Below are 21430 nucleotides of genomic sequence, written 5' to 3' on the forward strand. Positions count from 1 at the left end.
AATTTTTTTAATCAGCAATAAAAGTAGTATGCGTTTCAATTGTAAGTTAATCGAAATATTGGTATTTTAAAGTAAGGTGATTATTCTATCCTAATTTTCTTTTTTAATAATATTTTTGTAGATTAAGAATAAAAAAGTAAATATATATTATCTTTAAATTTAATTTAAAAATCATGTAAGATTTTCAGACATGTTTTTTTAAATAATATAATCATTTCTAACAATTTCTTTCATAAATTCAGGCAACAATATGATGCCATTTTGAACTTAATTAAAGTTTATGAACAAAAAATTATCATTGAGTTTACTAAGCATTAACAACTAATGACTGAATTTTCACACAGTCAGAAATTAGCAAATTATTTCCCAACTATATAAATTTGTTAAGATAATTATTAAAATATATTAACATGTGATGATTTTTTATTGAATAACAATGTATAAGAATATTTTACATAGTGTATATATTATTTTCTTTCATAAAGTAGACAGCAGAATTTATTAAGATAATAAATTAGAAACCATATATCAAAAGCATCACAATAAACAGAATTTACAAACACATGCAAAGAAAAATAGAAGAAACAATGGATGCATTAAACAGAGTTGTAAAACTATTTGAAAAATCACAGAACACAGAATACTTTACTTGTTTAAGGAATGGAATGAAAGAACAGTGATGAACTGCATTATTTCAGAGGAAGGATAGAACCATTTCTGATCCAAACACCAATACATGTCTTTCTGATAAGAACTGGTTTGGATTCAAAGTGCAGAGAACTTTGAAAACCACACTGCAAAAACCATTCCTCGTTTGTGTTCATCAACTTTGTAATATGCAAGGGCTGCAGAAACTTTTAACAGAAACTAAGAACTTAATTATTATAGTAATTGATTATAATTATCATTGACCAGGTGTTTATTTATGTATCTGATCTTTCAATGATGTAAAATAATTAAATATTGAAAAATAAATGTGGTCAAGGTTATAACAGCAACACATGTAATTTTTTCTTAATTAAATTTAACTTCATTGCTTCACATATTATTCATTGGTCAATGGTCAACAGCCTCATCATATCACAATAAACAGTTACACGTGTCACTACATTTTCCTATATTACATGTACATGTATTTATTTTAATTGTTTATAATATGTTTTTAGTTTTTAGGGTGCTGAAATATTAACACTATTAAGAATGAACACTTCATATTATAATAAATTAATATTTTATTTATTTTTAATTTATTTAAAAAATTATTATATTATTAGAAATAGTGTCAAATGTATGTTTTTTACTATTTATGTCAACAAAACTTTTATGATGTTCTTAACAAAGGAACATTGGTATTTTTCGCTTCAAAAAATCAAAATGTTTTTCGGAAAAGTTTTATTAAGTTACTAAACTAAAAAAAACCAACAAGTACTTAAATATTCCTTATTTTTTTTAGTTTAATGTACTACTTAAAACTTCTCAAAATTGTTTAGGAAGTTGCTGCTTAATTCAACCAAAAGTCATTTATTTTATTTTAATTGAAAAACAGTAAGAATAAGTATATTACTATATATTATGAAAAAAATAACCACTTCCGCACTAAAAAATAAATAAACATAACTTAATCTTGAATTTATTGCCTCTTTACTTTTTACGTCCAACTAATATAATAAATGATTTTTTTAAATTGTTTTCATATATTACCTTTTTATTTATATTTATTTCTCCTTCTTTTCCATATCTTAATACATTTATAAGTTGTAAATGACTTAAGATACCCATGAGTTATTAGGTTCTGATTGATAAACAATGAATAAGGCATTTTATTTAATTAAACAAAGTTTAAATTTGAGAAAAAAAAATCAACTATGAACTATCTTTTGTGTCTATTTTCCTCATTTTGTAATAAATTTTTCATCTGATTTTATTTTGTTAAAAAAATTATTATTGATTAAACTCACATTAATTGTAATAAATAATTTTTTAAATAATAAATGAATAAATTGTTTAATTAATATAAAGTTAATAAGAGAGGAGAAAAATTACACGTTCGCTAAGACTTGTTTTTATGAGTTAAATGGAAAATAATAATTAAAGTTAAGTATTTAAGCGCTTCTTTATTTAATTATGTATTTAAGGGATTTATAAAATGTATTCGAAATGAGAATAGTATTTTAAGTCGTGGGTATAGTAAAATATATTGGGCCTTGAGGTTTGGGTTGAAACAAACTTCTAACCCAAAACAAAAGAAGGTGAACTGCACCCCTACATTTTTCTTCCTGCACCCCCACAATATTATGCAAAGACCAAACTCTTCCTATTATTTTTTAAAAACCCTAAAATGCACTTGAACTGTATTTATGTTTTTGCATTCTGGATTATGAAATTTGGAAAATTTTTCAATTGGCACTTTTGGTGAAATTTCGGATCCACTAATCCGTAATTCAAAATATGTATTTCACATTAAAAAATCCATCATTCAAAAAAAGCATTCCAAATCCACCGATCCGTAACAGAAATATGCATTATGGATTCAGAAATTCATAATTTAAAAAAAAAATTCTAGATCCACCAATGATTAGGCTTCTGGATTCAGCAATATGAAAATCAATAATTTATGAAAAATTACTTCCAGAACACCCCCTCATCCAGAAAAAAAAAAGATTCAGTTTCGGATTTTTGAATCCATAGCACATTTTCAGATCCCAATTTCCAGTAACCACGGTGCCCTTTTTCAAATAAAAGATCAAGGTCAGTTTCGGGATTTAAAAATTGTGGGGTGCAGGAAGAAAAACGTAGGGATGCAGGAAGAAAAGGCCAATTTATAACTCAAAACAAAAGAAGGTGAAGCAAGTGAATGGGTACTAATAGTAATCTAAAAAAATTCCTTTCTTTGCTTTCTCGAAAACTCAAACTTCTTTGATTCTTCATTCCCTTTTATTCAATCCTTCTTCCCTTCTTCAAACTTTAAAACCTATTATTTATTGCTCGTGTAGAATATTATATAGATTTTTTTCTCTTTTGGTAATATTTTTTTTTTCACTCCTTTCTTCAATTTCTATCTCTTTGTAGAGAGACACGCATGGATTTGGGGTTTGTGGGTTGTAGGGAATTTTGGGATGTTATGGATCTTTGAGGTGATTAAGGGATTCCTTGAGTTCTTTTGATTCATCATCTTCTTAAATCTCTAGTTGCTTTATTATATAAGGAAAACCAAGTTATGCAAAGTTATCTTTATTATATATACAAGTCCATTCAAGTTATTATTGATTATTTGAAGTTGTTTGTTGTAACATTTATCTAGTAAAAAATGTTAGGAAAATAGATTTAAAAAAAATAGAAATATTTGAGTTATGCCTTTCTTCAAGTAAATTCAATTAAGTGGTGATACTTTGACATCATTAAAAAGAACAAGAAAGATTCAAATGAAAAATCAAAATAACAATATTTTAAACATATTTGTTTTATTTTAAATTTAAAATCTTAATATATATTACTATATTTTTTTATCAGAAAAATATATTACTATATTATTAAAGTTGGTTTAAAGTATTTAAAAAAACAGTTGTTGTTTAAATAGTAAACTCTTTTCTTTTAGACAAATATGGAAATATTATATAATTCATAGCAGAGGGACAAAGTTGAGACAATGAGTTTATACATTAAATTAACTACAAAATGAAATTGGATAACATGACTGGATTATATAAAAAGAAGTTATATGTACAAAAACTCAATATTAGGGTTTGACGAGGGTCAAACCCTAGTATTTGGATTAGTGTTCAACACTAGGATTCTGGGAAGGTGGAGTTAGAGGGCTATCTAGGTCCAATGGTGAGGCTTGAAAACGCGATGGAACATTTGGTTCTGAACTATTTCTAAGGCCATACTTGTTGGCAGCAACATGGTTGGAAGGACCTACATGAATTCTCCCAAGTGAGGTTGAAGGGATAGAAGGTGAGGTAGCTGAACTTGAGGGACTATAAAGCATGCCATCATCTATCAAAGACTTCAACTCAGCAACCACTTCACTCATAAGGGGTCTTGCTGTTGGATCATGGCGAAGACAGTGAACAACCAACCTCATTGCCCTATACGCATGTTTAATTGGATATTGGCCTTCAAATCTAGGATCCATCAGATGATGAAAATTCTCTTTACTCCTAATACGAGGACGCAACCAATCTACCAAGTTTTTCTCTTTTGCAGGCCTCTTTTGATCCACAGCTCTTCTTCCTGTCACCATTTCAAGGAGAACCATCCCAAAGCTATACACATCACTCTTGGATGTAAGGTGTCCTGTGTCAACAACATTTTCTTTTATCAGCAAGAAAGAATAAATAAATATGAATCACTTCAAAGGTGGTTCAACCTATAACAAATCAAACCGGAAACAATCAACTATTTCACTCAATCAAACTTAAGCTACCAAATAGAGAAATATAAAAGCATCACACAAGTGTTCTACTCAAATTAAAAGTCTGTAAAGTTAAGAATGTTTAATCATAAACAAACACGTCAATGTAAGTTGCCCTATGTCAACAACATGCTTAATTTTAACCACCAAAGCAGTAGAAACTGGTATCATATGCAACACTGAGAAGATTAAACTATATTGTTTCCATGTGTAATGCATTATGTATTATGGCATAAATGGAAAAAACATGATAAGAAGTCATTGATGGAGAAAAGATAAATTTTATGCACCCTCATAGATTTAGAGGTTGCTTTTTTAACCAATAGTTGTATGAGTTTTCCTTCAATGAAGTCATGCCATTTGTTTCTTTATTTAGCATTGACTGAAAATTTATACAACCATTGACTAAAAACTAGTTTTATGCACCAAAATCCCTAGATTTTTGTGACTCTCTAATCTTACAATTTTTGGAAACAAAATTCTTGATTTTCTAAAGAAATACAAGTGAATCTCTTTATCTTAAGAATTTTAAAAAGTAGAATATCATATGTTCATATATCATGTTGCATTGACTTGATATAAGTTTACCATTATTATACAAACTACCTAAATCATATACAAGGAAATGCATAAGTTGCAATAATTCCATTACCATCTCAAACTACTTAAACTATATACAAGGAAATACATAAGTTGCAATAATTCCATGATCATCTCCTCAGCATACAGGTCATACTACAAGTGTTTTATGTGATTATATAGTACACATGAAAAGAAAAGTTGACTGAACAAAGACATATATGGAATATAAAATAGGAAAGGAAAAACTATAATGACAATGACAAGTATTTGTTTCCAACAATGATTTTCACTAGAATAATTCAATATAAACATGTCTGTCTTCCTAATTTTATAAACATGAAGACTCTCCAAACTAGAAATCATAAGTGATAAAAAAAAGTGAGGAAACTATTTCCCTTGACAGATATATATATTTTTCTCATTCTTTTGAAGAATTAAAAGTGAGTAAGTAACAATATGTGTCATCTGTGAACAAAAGGAGTACTTGAACAGTAAAATTTTCCAGGGCTAGAAGGTATTCAGATCCATGAACCATAACATTTTGATAACAAAATGATGAGATGTTTGAAAATGTACTAACCTGTCATCACATACTCAGGGGCTATATAGCCTTCTGTTCCCATGACCTCTGTAGATACATGATTTTTATCTCCCACTGGAGCATCTTTTGCAAACCCAAAATCTGAAAGTTTTGCATTGAAGTCCTGAAATGGAATGATGGTAAGATGTTGGTAAATATGAATATACATATGTTAAAAATTAGTGTCTGCATGTCTTCTTCTATCATGTCTGTTTTAGTGTCAGATGAAACATAGGGTTCAACATTTTCATCTTCATCTTTTTCTTTTGTACAAGGATGATGTATCTTATTTTATTATAATAAGAAATGCAACATTAAAACTATCACCTTGTCCAATAGGATATTAGATGTTTTGAAATCTCGAAATATCACTGCCCGTGAAGCTTCCTCGTGCAGAAATGTCAGACCATTAGCAGCATCCATTGCAATTTTCAGCCTGATACGCCATGGAAGTCGCATAGTTCCTCCTGATACATAATAAGAACATTTCGTGTTACTTTTTTTTAAAATCTCTAGCATATTCAAAACATCAATGATCCAATTTGTTTAAACCAGTGAGTTTTGATTAAAATGTATAACTATAAACAAAAACAAGAACAAAAATAACTTAAGTTTTGCATTGATTGATATATTAGAACCAAAATTTGAATGAAACAATGACATAAAATGACAACATACTTTGGAACAGATACTTCTCTAAGCTTCCTCGACACATGTATTCGTATATGAGTACCCTTTTATCTTCCTCCATGCAATAGCCCACCAATCTTACTAGATTTGGATGATAGAGTTCACCCAGGTATTTAATTTCAGCCTGCCAAATACAGAACAATGAAGAGATTCAATTTTAAAAAAAAATAGTGAAAATTAAATAAAATGTTAGAAAGAAATATGTTTAGGGTTAGAATGGTGACATACAAGCCATTGTTTATGACCTTGAAATCCATTTGGGTTTAGAGTCTTCACTGCTACCGGAATCCTTGTTGGAGAGACTGCTGAGTAGTTCTCTCTTTCATCAACCCAACCTTTGAACACAGTTCCAAAACCTCCCCTACCAAGAAAAGTCCTGGAATCGAAATTGCTTGTTGCATTCTGAATATCGTGAAAAGTGAACCTCCGAAGATTGGAAGAATTTGCAATCAATTCCTCGTCTTCGTTGGTGGATGAGCTTCTTTTTGACCTCTTCTGCCTAACAATATCTTTTCTAACATTTCTTCCTGTTGATTACAGAGAAGAAAAAAACATCAAAGAAAATTCAATCAACAACATAAAATTGTACATGAACTATTCACATTAACTAAGTCTAATTCAATTTTGCAACATACACAAAGTACATTTTTTTAACTAAAAAGCCCTTATTCGATTTTATTACAACTAATTCCATAAACATAATAATATCTATGTAGAAGTAGAAAGTTTTTAACTTATGTTGTTACATGCTACGCTTCAGGAGTGGTATTTGGAATCATAGGAACTGCGTGTCCTTCAATAGGGGTGGTAGATGCGCTCGAAGTATTGGTTTTGGTACAGGTAAAGGTTTGGTGGATTTACGCAAAGTCCCGTTATGCTTCCTTTGGGTACTCTAATTAGGTTTTAAATCCAGTGGATTGTATGAGGATGGTTGTTTAATGTTTTCCTGTGGTTAGTTTGGTTGTTCCTTAGATTAATCAGATAGGTGTTTCATGGTAAGAGTATGATAAAGTGTTTTGCTCTTTATGTATAAGGGTTGAACACCCCAGAAGTGATTTCCATTTATTTATTTTTTATTGTTGATAAAAAAAAATACTACGCTATATAGTTTATCTTTTGTAATAAAATTGAGACATCTCTTAAATATTTTGTTTAATTTTTTTTTCCAAAAAAATCGTTTTTTTTTTTGTTTTGGTTTCTCAAAGATCTAAAAATACAACATTTTTCAAAAATTGTAATCCAAAACTTTTCGTATTTTTAAACATCTGTTTTCCTTTTCTATATATATATATATATGGTAAATGGGGCTTGATTTAAAAAACGCAAAATGGATAGATTTTGATTTAAGGTATGAAATAAGAAAAAGAGAACCAGAAAGAGAGATCTAAAAAGAAAAAGGGTGAGAGATGTAATAGCACAGGAAAAAAAATTGTGGATTTTGGGTGGTGAATACTCATGGAGAGAGAAAAAAAAATTAAAAAGAAAGAGAATTAATAAATGTCATAAATAAAACAATGTAATAAGAAGAAGAAAAAAAATTGGAAAAGGGTGAACTCAGAGAAGAATGGTTGAACAAGAGTTACATACCTTCTTCACCTTGTGTGCTTTTGTCACTGGAGTTTGCTTTCTCTTTTGAACTGAGAATCATGCAACCCAGAAAAATCTTCAATTTCTTCCAAAACCTTGAACCTTCTTCAATGGCACCTTGAGCAACATCTTTGTTTTTCTTTCCTTCATTGGATTTACCAGCCTCAATGCCACCAATGCTCCCCATATTTTCAGTTCAGAACCCTAAAAGATTTCACACACAAATTTTAGCACAAAAAATTATTGAAGATGACAACAAGAAAGAAGAGAAAATGCTTGTGTTGTTATGCTTCAGTTGAGATGTGCAAGAAAGAAGAGCAAGGGAATGTTTATATAGACCCTGTGATTAACAAAGGATGCTTAGATGTTTAACTAATATGGGTCAATGTGTAAACATTTATTATTATTCTTATTACCAATTAATAATAATAAATAAATAAATGAATGATAGAGTGATGAATTTAATGCTGATATGTTATTTCAGGGCCATTTAGACTCTTTTTTCCCTATATGACAGTGGTTCAAGATTTTTTTTCAATAAAATTTAAGAAAATATTTAATTCTTCTATTTTTTTAATCCATATTTAAATAAGTTATTTAACTTCTTTTAATATTTTTTCCTATTTAATGTTTAAACCGTTTTTATCAACACGGAAATAAGGGCTTAATTCAAAAGAAAATTATGTTGTCTTAAAATTTTAAAAATAAAACATAAAAAGAAACAATTTTCAAATTTATTGACAAATGAATTTTAAGTCTAACTGAACCTCATAAAACCGACTTAGAAGATGAGGTTTGCATACACTTAGAGTATTAAATGATATCCTAATCTCTAACACACTCCGTTGGGACTATCAACTTGTGCGAGAGGTTTGCACTCACTTATATATTATGAAATGTTTTTATCCCCTCTTATGTCGAGACTACCAACTCGTGTGTGAGACTATATATTATGAGTGATCCAATAACAATAGCAGGTGACATGATAAGTTCAACAAATTTTCGTTAGGATGAACTTTAAATGACTTTGATATTAAATTAATAAGTGAACTTTAAGTCTAACTCAACTTCATAAAACTGACTTTTAAAATGAGATTTGCATCCGCTTATAATTATGAAATGTCTTTATCTCTAGTCGACATGAGATATTCAACCTAGTTAGAAAGTTTTTTTTAAAAGTTATTTAACATAAAAGAATACTTGTTTTTTTATACACATTATTTTTGTAACGAATAATACTCCTTCCGTCTTAAAATAACCTTTTTGTTATAGTCTTTTAAAAAAATAATTGATTGGTATTTCAAATTTAAATGAAACCTAATTTTTCTAATTTCTTTTCCGATAAAATATAATAATGTTTGTAATTTGTAGTCGATAAAATTGTTGAGAAAAGTGGTGGACTTATTTTAGTATACTAAAATTGTTTTAATAAAACATTTATTGTTATTTTTAATCAGATGAAAAAACTTAAATACCAGTCATTATTATGAGATAGGAAGAATAATAAATTATGTGTAATACTGATTGGACTTATTTAAGATGTTTAGAGGTAAAGAGGACAAATGTTAAGTACAAAGTAATTTTCCAAAAATATTATTTTAAAAATAACATTTATTTAAAAAAAATATTAAATAACAATTAAATTTAGAAAAAAAATAGTAATTATATTGACTAAATTAGATATTATTTTAGAAACTAAAAATTATTAGTATGGAAAGTGACTTCTATTATTAATAAAAAAATTTAAAACTGATTTTTAAATTGATATTTAAATTAGTTACTAAGGTTTTAACTATTAATATTTTAGATTATAATTTTTTTATAAAAGGTCTCATGTTAGGCATCACTATGAAACTTGACATCTCAGTTACACTTACACATCAAGTAACAACAATCAGCCACCACATGTAAAAGAAAAAAAGAAAGGAAATACAAAAAGAATATGAGAGAATTAGACCAAAATCCATATATTAATAAAAACAGTACATATGTAAGAACTCTAAGAAAAAACTAAGCATATTATACCAATAAAATTATTCTCTATAAATAAAGTTTTAATTAGTAAATTTATCACATATGCATTCCCTTCACGAGACTATTAATAAAATTTATTTTAGATATTAATAGATTTTTAGTTTATAAAATATCTTAAATTTAATCAACATAACTAATTATTTTGATCTCTAAAGTTATTTTTTATTTAATAATTTTTTTCTAATGATTTACTATTAATAACAATTACAAAATGATAAGCCACTTTATAATGAGCCTAAATTGTAATTTTTACGGAAGTATATATAAACTGTGATAAAATAATGTGTTATATAATAAAAAAAAGTCTAAAATCAATTGATTGACATTCATCAAAACTATTAAAACTCAATAAAACTAAATCAGGAAATTTAATAAATGTTTGCACAGGTTAAGCAGAAAAAAAAAATTCAAGATCATTAGGAAGACAGAAAATGAAGATAATCAACAAATTCCTATCAGTTTTTTTTAAATATAATAACACATAAATTTAAATTGCAATAAAAACTTAAAAAAATTGTAATGAATAGTTTAATTAAAATTACACTAAAAATAGAAAATTAAATACTTTACTTAATATAGATGAAAAAATACTAGGAAAGTGTGTAATGTGTTTTCTACATGGGTTGTATTTGATGTATACAGGCATGTTAGTGCTTCTTATTTATGGTGAATTTATCATTTTTCTCTTTATACTAAAAATATATTAAATATAAATTAATTTCAAATATCAAAATAATTTATTAAATTAAAAATCATTTTATAAATTAAAAAAGTACAGATATCTATATAATTTTTATTGTTAATATAAAAATTTTAAAAATAGTTTGTAGATATCTATTCATTGACTATCGAGTTTTTTAAGTACTAATACTTTATATTTTAAATTAGTTTAAAATTAATTTAAAATAAAAAATATTAAACACTTAAAATCTTAATGACTAATTTAGATTTTAATTTAAAAATTATTTTAAAATTTTATTAATAATAAAAATTATTTTAAATATTAATATTTTTTAGTTTTAAAAATAAAATTTAATTTAATCAATATAGTAATTAATTATATTTTTTTTCTGAATTTGATTGTTACTTAATATATATTTTTTAGTGTTTTTATAAAGATTGAATAATTTCTAAAATATTTAATTTTATTATAATTTTTTAATGATAAAAAAGGAAAAAATATTAAATGAAATAAATATATATAGAATAGTTTTGACTGAGTCAAGTGAAACGCTGATTTTTCAAACGAGATTTCGTGCGTTATGCATGAAAAAGTAGAAGGATGACTTAAGGCAATGGAAAATCATCAATGAAACATTTATAACACCTTATTCAATACAAAACGCAATTAATGCATTCAAATAAAAAAAAAGTTATCATAAATTCAGTTTCATAAAGAAGAGTTTGAGGTTGAGTGAAGAAGAAGATTATTTGAATTGGAGAATGTAACGTCACTTTTAAAAAAAAAACAGAAACAGAACCTGGAAGCATTTTTCTTCCTTATCTCTTTTTTTTCTCTCTCTTAATTTTCTCTCCCAATCTTCATCTATTTTAGAATCTGATCGGACCATGTTGTAGCTGGCGAGTTAAGGAACATTTCTATCTGATTAGATTTTCAAACAGAGTAAGTTCATTTTGACTTTATATATCCTTTGTTCTCTGTTTTTTCTTAGAATTTAGTCATCAATACTTGTGAGGTCAGTTGAGAAGTTTAATCCTCTCAACTTATTCTATTATATACTGAATTTTTGTTCTGTTTGGATAACTTGCATTAAGCCCGTAAATCTTGAAGCTTATCCAAACTGTGGGAAATAAAATTTTAGAAGTTGCTTGGAAAGCAAGTAATTGAGGTAAGAGAAGCTAAATTTAATTTTTAATAGCACCCTAGGATAGAAGATCTGAATGTGGAAGGGACGTGGTCCCAATATTGAATTTATCTTGTAGGGGTGTTATTTGTTTATATATTGTGTGTTTGTTTATATATTATTTAAACTTTATAAATATTATATTTTGATAGTTTGAGAGTTAAATATTGTTTTTGACGTTGGAAAATTTCTGGAATGATATGAATTTTTAAATGTTATGTGATTGAATGATATGTATTATATACGAATGATGTAAATTGTATGAAATTGATGCATACATTTGGGATAATGTATGAGTTGTTGTTTGATGGTACGTTAAGTATGAAAAACCTATGTTTAACGGAGATCAACGGAGATGCTCTGACTTCACTAATGATCTAAGTCATGTAGACTAAGATATTAGGTGGTGAGAAGCTGAGAGGGAGTTCATACACATCGGGTCCCACGGTAGACACTCGGTATTGGATGTTTGAACTTACTCTGATCCTTTCTATTGGATTCGTTGGTAATTTTTGGATCAGATGTTAGTATCTGGTAGGGGCATACTTAATGAGTCTTCCGGAAGACGAAGTGAGATTGAAATGAAATCCAATGATTATGATTGAAAATAGATCCATGTGTGGTCTATATGAATGGTGGAATTGGTATTGAAATTTTACATGAAATCATTTAAAGAAATGTTTATAAATTACTAGTCTAAATTGGTTATATTTCCATGAATTATGTTATGGATTTTCTTTGCACTAGCTTACCCTTGCTTTCCGTGTTGTGTTTGAACTGCGATGACTATACTATGTACACGAGCAAATGACCATACAGGTGCAGGAGAGCCTTAGAAGTTTTAAATTTTTATTTTGAGTTATGGATATGTAAATATTTGTATTTCTATAAATCCTAATCATGTATTAGGAATGTTTTGAAAAACTCCAAGTTTGTATAGAAACAGGTATAACTTTTATTGTAATAGTTATATGTAAATTATGGGGTGTCACAGAGAATGAGAAATTGTTCTAATTATTAAAATGGTTAAAATTTTCAGAAAATATATTTTTAAAATAAAATTTATTTTATAAAAAAATTTAATTATCAAAATATTTAAATTATTGACAAATTTAAATCTAAAATATTTTAAAAATATAACGGACTACATTACATTTTCAAAATATAATTGACTGAAGTCCATGTTTAAGTCAAGAAAAAGGTAACTGACTAATTTTATAATTTAGCCCATCATTATTTTTAAACTAATTATTATAAAAATAAATTAACAAATGATGTGGACCTGAAACTGTTTATATTTTTTTATTTTTTTATTAATAATAAAGAAAATATATGACCTGGTTAACAGTGTAAAATATAAACTTTTGCTTATTTTCCGAGTGTTTTTTCTTGTCATAAATGTAGTATAGAAAAAATTCAAAAGAATTTATATAAATTAAAAAATAAAGAAGAATAGTTTTAAAATGAATTTGTTCATTACAAGTCTTTTTAAAAGCCTCCTAATTTATTTTAAAATTTTCATAAAAAAAACATCAAATAGAAACTAATTTTAGAAAACAAAAAATAATTATATAATAATTAAATTAGAGACATTTTAAAGACTAAAAATGTTTTGATTTCTAAACTAGTTTTTAATATTAATAAATAGTTTCTAAATGGATATCTAATTAGTTACCAATGTTTTAACAATCAATTATTTAGATTTTAAAATTTAGTAGTAAAAATATCGATAACTAATTAAATATCAATTTATAAACTATTCATCAATAATAAAAATGAATTTAGAAATCAATAATTTTTTAATTTTTAAAATATCTCTAATTTAGTCACTATAACAAATAATTACTTTTTTTTTTGTATAAAATTGATTTTTATTTAATGATTTTCTTATAAGGTAGACTTTGATTATGTTCACAGTTGTGTTTTTTTTATGTGTGAGAAATGATCTCGAATTGAGTGATATTATATATTATTATAAGAAATCAAACACTAAATAACACAGAATTTATAAAGTGAAAGGTTAAGCAGAAGGTTAGTAAATCACAAAATAATGGTTAAGAAGAACAAGAAAACTAATTTATCAAATAGAGGTTCTTTAATTATATTTATAATCTGTAAATTATTTTTAATAATATAAATAAATGTAATCAAGATTATATAACACAAGAACTTTTTTTTGTGAAATTAATAATTAATCCTTGACATATACTTAATTATTGGTCAACATTCAACACACTCATCATCTTCCAGTATAAGCACCTAAAAACATGTTACCTTATTTTCCTACAGTGCTGATCATGCATATGAGTTTACATTTTTAAAGATAAAATTATAAAAGGACATGTTATAAATTTACTTTGTTCTAATTATTTTATTAAACATAAATATGAAAATATAAAATATCAACTACTAAAAGATTATTAAATAAAAATTAATTTTAAAGATAAAAAATATAATTAATTACTATATTGATTAAATTATATATTATTTTATAAATTAAAAAATTATTAGTGTTTAAAGTATTTTTTATTAATAAAAAATAATTTTTAAATTTTTATTTAATTAACTAATTATTATTTAATTTGCTATCAAGGTTTTACCAATTTTAGAGGGTAAGATAGTTGATAGCTAAAACCTTAAACCTTAATAACTAATTAGATATAATTTTTAAATATTAATTTAGAAACTAGTTTATAACTTTTAATTAATAATACAAATTATTTTAAATATTAATAATTTTTTTCTATAAAATATTATTTAATTTAATCAATATAATAATGAAGTATTTTTTTTAAAAAAATTAATTTTTATTTAATAATTTTCTTGTAGTGTATTTAAATATTTACGTGCTTTATATTTTTCAATAGAATTGAAGTTTTTTATTTTTATTTTCATAATTTTTTATTTGTCCTAATTAAAAAAATTAAGTTGTTTTTAACAATTAATTATACAAAAATAATTATTATTAAGAGAATTAATTGTTCTTATTGGAAGGAAAAGTGTCTCTTTAAATAAGGTGTGAAAGAAAGTTTCTTTTTCTAAGTTTCATAAATTATTTGAGGATGAGTTTCAACATATTGCTAAAACAGAAGAGAGGTCCACATGTAAATATAATTATAATAACTTGAATAAATGAGGTTAAAATAATTAAAAAATATATATTTTTTAATAAAATTAATATGTATAGTTTTATAATTAATTTATCAATATTCAAGATCCCACCTTATCTAATCCTCCTCAATGACAAGTATATCCTATTCAGCTAACCTTACCTCACATTTGTTCACATTTTTAGTTGAAGCCACTGTTAATTTAAAAGATCAAGGGTTCAATTAAAAAAACATTTTTAGTTTAGTTACCTAATTAAAAATTATTAATTTTTAAGAACCTAATAATTAATTTACCATGAAGTAATTTATTTAGTACGTTTTAACAGAAAAACAATGAGAACACGTATTAAGATTACATATAAATCAGTAATTTTAACACAAAAATGGCATAAATAAATCTTGAATTTGTTACCATTTTACTCCCATCTTATCTTATATATGAAAATAAATTACTGTATTATTTATTACATTAATTGTATTCTTCCTTTGATCTTTTCTTACATCTATTCGTATTTAATTTGTTAAATTTTCAATCAAATTTATTTATTTATTTTAAATAAAGTTCTAAGCACTTTTTTCTTTCTTTCAAAGCTTGAATTCTTAAATTTCATAGCCAAGTATCTATGCGAAAATATCTTGGAATTTTTTTGTATACATGCGGACATCCATGGATACCAGCGAATATTTTTATATACTTTTAGTTAAAAAGAAATTATTTGAAAACAATTCTTTAAAATATAAGCTCAAATAAAAAATTAATATTAAAGTATAATTTAAATAAAATTACATCGGTTGGAGATCCCACATCGACTAGAGATTAGAGTCTGCCTAACTCAACCCCATAAAACCGGCTTATAGGGTTGAGGTTTGCATCCACTTATAGTTCATTTAAATTTAGTAACTTGTAACATTAATTTTATGACATGCAAAACAATTCATATCCATGTAAGACATTATAATGATATTGTGTTTCATTTTGAATATTTGTTATTAGTTTGACTGATTTTTGGTTGAAAACTAGAGATGATATACATTTTTCACAATTACACATATGTTATTTAAAACAACAAACAAAACAACATAGATATATTACATTCTCTCTTAAAACAACAAAAATGTCTCACTTAAACAATATATCAATGTGGTTTTGAACAAAAAAACTCGAGTATAAAGTGCCCAACAAATTGTGTGTCACTTGAAGCACCAATGAGTCACTCTAAGTGACATTGCACACCTTTTACTTAAAGGACTTGCTCTTTGCTCCAAGTGACTATGGTTTCATGTATTGCTCCAAAGGCATGTTTATCACTTTAAGCAACAATCACACTCTATTCACTTAAAAGTGATATGTCTTTATTCCAAGTGACTGTCGTTATCTCTAGCACTTGAAGTGTGTAATAACTTGCTTAAGACAAATGTAAACACTCATTTAAAGCATGAGTTATATCACCTTAAATGAACATTATTTCGCTTTGAGAAAAGTATTGTTTCTCCAATCAAGGCTTGCGTGAGATAAGTTAGAAATCTCACATCGACTAGAGATAAGAATTTCATAGTATATAAGTGGGTGCAAACTTCACCTTATAAGTAAGTTTTATAAGGTTGAATTAGGCTTAAAGTCTACTTCTTATGGTATCAGAGCCATTTAAAAATCTATCATGATGAGAGTATGTTGGGCTTATCAGGCCACTGTCGCTATCGAACAACCCATAAATATATTGTCTCATGCATGAGTTAATAGCCTCGGACGTGAGAAAGATGTGTTGGAGATCTCACATTGAGTAGAGATAAGAACATTTCATAGTATACAAGTAAATGCAAATCTTACCTTATAAATCGATTTTATAAGATTGAGTTAGATGTCCACTTCTTAATAATAATCATATATTTGCTTAATTGGTTGAATAATTCTTTCATGGTCATCACAATTTGCAATAGAAATTATTTTTATATAATAATATTATTTTTTACGACAAAATATGCGTTGCTGACAACATTTGTTATGTTCTTATTTGTGACGAAGTGATTTTTTTCCGTAATAAAAAATTGCAACATCTTTTTTTATTGTTTTCAATATAGATTCTACCGCATATATTTTTGTGATGATATTTTCTCTATATTGTGACCAATTTGTTTTCGTATCAAAATTAAGTTTTTTTTTAGTAAAGCACCACATAAATTTAGGAACTTTTTCAAAAGTCTAATAATATGAGTATTCTTTCATAGAGAAGTTCACTCTAGATTTATATTTAACTTCTATTTAATATAGATAATATACTTTAAGATATGTTTTTTCAAACCTCAATCTTTGGATGCATTGTTTGTTGACTTTTCTTTTTCGGATATATTCCTTGCATAAAAAAGAAGATAGTGCATCAATTTTTTTTTTAGATATTAAATTATGAAATTTTTTAACGTTTATTATTATTATTCTTATTATAATATATATATATATATATATATATATATATTAATAAGAAGATAAACTCTGAAACAGAATATCTATTTTTTAATAAATAAACTAACAACTATTTTTCACTTAATCAAAAATAAAAAAATAAAGTATGTTAACTTTTATTTTTACACATTTGTTTGTTTGCTTGTATGTTTTCAACTTAATATAATTTTTGTATTCTTCTTAGCATGAGATTCGAATGGTATTGTCAATTAAATGTGACTACTTTCTTACAACAGAAATAAGGTTTAAAATAGGAATGAAATATAGTGAGGATATTTTTAGTTTGATTTACCTATGTAATGTTTGGTCATTATTGTAACATATAAATAGTATCATTTTTTAAAATTTAGATACCCAATTGTGAAATTGTGATTAACCTCATTAAATTTTGAACATAATTATGGCTGACTAATAAGTTAAATTTTTTTAGCTGATAAAAAAAAGTTAAAAGTTTTTTTTTTCTTTCTCGTATTTTGAATGGTATGGGAACGCAATTATATGTTTAAATGGCCATGAAGAACATCTATTTATCATGTTCGGGATAAAGTATAGATTCTTTGTTAAGTTTTTTATGTTATTACTCTATTATGCAATTAACATATACACTGATTTTGATATATTAAAAATTCTTTTAATATATTTTAAAATATTAAAATCATTGTATTTTTTTAAAACAACACTAAATTAAAGAATCTAAATTCGTTGAGATATCATAATATTAACTTTAATGTCTTTGAATTTGGAATTTTTTACCATGATGAGGTTTTTTTTTTTTTTAATCAAAATAGGGTCCGTTTAAAAAAAATTACAAATTTAGGCAAGTCGTGCCAATTCGGCACGACTTCATATGCACAAATCGTCTCAACTTGGCACGACTTCTGTCCTGTCATACTGAAGTCGTGTCAACTTGACACGACTTCTGTCACGTCATAATGAATCTTTATTTTTTTTTTAATTTTATTGTTTATATATTAGGTAGTCAGTTATGTAATGTTAAACATTAATTTGATACATAATTTTCTAAGAGTGTTAGTTTTAAGGAACAAAAAATTGGATAATTGTGTATGGATCATGTTTGACGGTAATGTAATACAATAACTTGATTATTTGATTAATTAAAAAATGAAGAAAATTGTTATTGAATTTTGGAAATAAATAGATAAATGAAAATTTATTTTATTTAGAAAATAAATAGAGAATTATTGTTGTGAATTTGCAAAATAAATAGCTTGAGAAGTAATGATTTTACAGAATACGCAATGATGAGAAGAGATTAATTAGAACTAAACAAATTAGTAAGATTCATTACAAGATATAAAATAAAAATATAAAAGATTCATTATGACGTGGCAGAAGAAGTCGTGCCAAGTTGGCACGACTTCAGTATGATAGGGCAGAAGTCGTGCCAAGTTGACACAACTTTAGTATAACAAGGCAGAAGTCGTGCCAAGTTGACACAACTTTAGTATGACAAGGCAGAAGTCGTGCCTAATTGGGACGATTTGTGCATATGAAGTCGTGCCGAATTGACACGACTTGTCTAAATTTGTAATTTTTTTAAATGGACTCCATTTTAGTAAAAAGTAAAAAAAATAACCCCATAATGATAAAAACCCTTGAATTTGTTTCTTTCTTATTGACTACCATTGTACCTCTTTTAGCTTTGAGTATAATATTATCTTTGACTAAAAAAAAGTGAAACACTTACATCGTTTAATTTCTCCTATCTTATTAACATTATATTAATTAAACACTATATATATATTATTATAATTAATGTGTGTTTACTCAGTAACGAATATTGTTGACAAAATAAATTGAGAGAAGAATTTATCATAAAGAGATGAAACTAATATATAAGTAATTACTGAATTAATCTCAAACTTGAATTTATTAATTTAACCAGAAAAAAGAGTTTAATTGAGAATTTAAGAACTCAAACATGAGTAATGGATATCTTAACTTATTTACCATATTTAAATGTATTTGGAGACTAAAATGAAAGAGAAATAATATAACAGATGCGATAAATGAAAAATCAAAGTTCAAGTCATTTTATATCAGAAAAGATTGAAAAGTAAGAAGGTAATAAATTCAAGATTTTTTTTTGTGGGTGTGGAAGAGATTAATCTATGCATAAAATATAATATTTAATTATTATTTTTAATTAAAAACATACGAAATAAATGACGTAAGATTAAATTAATAGTAGGGTGCTAAACTATTTGAAAATTTTCAATTGCTTCATTAAACTAAAAACAATTGTAAAATTCAGCTCTTGATCTTGTAAAATTTTCAATGGCATTTTTTTAGTTGAGGAAAATAATAAAAAAATCAAATAGTTTATAAACTACTATTATCTTTTAAGAAAAAAATCATTAATAATTAATCTTAAATTGAGTACAGTAATGTGTCCAACTTAACATAACAATACATATTTAAACATCCTACATCAAAATAACAACACTGAAAACCCATATTCATAATTTAAGGAATACAAAATTTAAGTAAATGGATAGGTAAAAATATAGGAATATAGAATGACACGTGTGAGGGTTTATTATGTGAGGAAAAAAGCTTTGAATGTTGACCAAAGAATAATATTGGAATGAATAAAATTAAATTTCATTAAAAAAAGTACTTGTGTTAAAGTTATAGTCTTGACCACATATTTTTAAAATATTTAAAATCATTGATAAGTTATATATAAAAAATAAACACTTGGTCAATGATAATTATAATCGGTTACTATATTAGGTGATTAGTTTGTTATTTTAAAAAATTTAGAGATATCTTCAAACCCTTGCATACTTACAAAATGATGAACACAAAAACTGAGAATGTTATAGCAGTGCTTAACAAATTTCTCTGCACATCATTGAAATGTATATGTGACTGTTTGGATCATCAATGGTTCAATCCTTTCTCTGAAATAAAGCATTTCAGTGTTGTTTTATTCCATTCCTTAGCCATGTAATGTATTCTGTGTCTGATTTTTTTTAAACTGTTTTTAATTCATCCAATTTTTCCTATGTTTCATTGCTTGTGTTTACAAATTCTCTTTGTTTATGAGAAAACTGTAGGAAATAATCAAGAACAAGGATTTACAAAATTTCATTTACCATAGTACTCCTTCTAATCATATTTATGAATCTGGCTATCGTAATATCTACATTTGTAAACACATTACCCTTAAATCCTAAATTCCCATTCGAAAGTATATAAAAGTGCGGTTACCATAGTCATCCTTATAAATATGATTTACAAATGTAGTTATATAACCGTTTTCTTATCTCTTTGGCTTAAGAATGCGTGTTCATCAAATACAGCTCTATAACTGTCCTTATAAATGTAAAATAGTCGTATTCGCTTTGTCTTTCTACACCAATGATTGAATGTAAAATAGCCGTATTCGATTTGTCTTCCTACACCACTGGTTGAATGTTCAACTAACTTAGATATATATTTTTCTTAATTTGTTGTTCTTATGAAATTTTTTTATTTTTTATTATGGTTTGTAGTCCTTGTAAACTTTATAATAAGTTATATTAGATTTTTTTTTCAATAAAAATTATTAAACTTTTGTCAAATTTTACTTACCTATGCATCTTTCCACCAACGAGACGAAGTCCTTAAGATATTGATCTAACATTTCTTCTAATAAAATAAATCTTAATAATTTTACTGGAAATTTATAGAAAAATAATGTAATATTTTTTTATATTACTATTTAATTATCTATGAATTTATTGACTTGAGTATTATTTTTTTAATTTATCTTTAATTTTTTAATTATATAAAGTCAATCTTTATATTGGTATTTAATACTTATCAAACTCAATAGGAATTGAAATTACTTGAAATACATTTACGGTGTATTATTAAAAATCGTCTCATTTGTGATAAGTTACATGTTCAAGCTCTCACTCGTCATTTTTAGTGACACTATAATGTTAGTTTTTTTCTATATATATATATATATAAATGTTCTTTGAGTTCAAAAACATTTTTATAAAAAATTAAGTTTATATCTAAAACAATATTTTTTAAAATCAATCGTTCATTATTCATATGGTAATTACTTAGAAATTATAGTTATGATATTTTTTT

The 21430-nt window shown here is 25.6% G+C and overlaps 1 protein-coding gene across 1 annotated transcript; it reads right to left on the reverse strand.

The window, feature by feature from the left end:
- Positions 1-3683: 3683 nt before the first annotated feature.
- LOC137836374 (putative serine/threonine-protein kinase PBL11) lies at positions 3684-8159 on the reverse strand. Its single transcript, XM_068645101.2, has 6 exons — positions 7854-8159; positions 6495-6793; positions 6255-6390; positions 5904-6043; positions 5577-5700; positions 3684-4296 (listed from the first exon to the last, which is right to left on the reverse strand). The coding sequence occupies exons 1-6, from the start codon at positions 8038-8040 to the stop codon at positions 3773-3775; spliced, it is 1410 nt and encodes a 469-aa protein (XP_068501202.2). The 5' UTR covers positions 8041-8159; the 3' UTR covers positions 3684-3772.
- Between the last annotated feature and the right edge of the window lie 13271 nt (positions 8160-21430).

Source organism: Phaseolus vulgaris, chromosome 4 (genome assembly GCF_051622355.1).
Source record: "Phaseolus vulgaris cultivar YP4 chromosome 4, ASM5162235v1, whole genome shotgun sequence".
Lineage (NCBI taxonomy): Eukaryota > Viridiplantae > Streptophyta > Magnoliopsida > Fabales > Fabaceae > Phaseolus > Phaseolus vulgaris.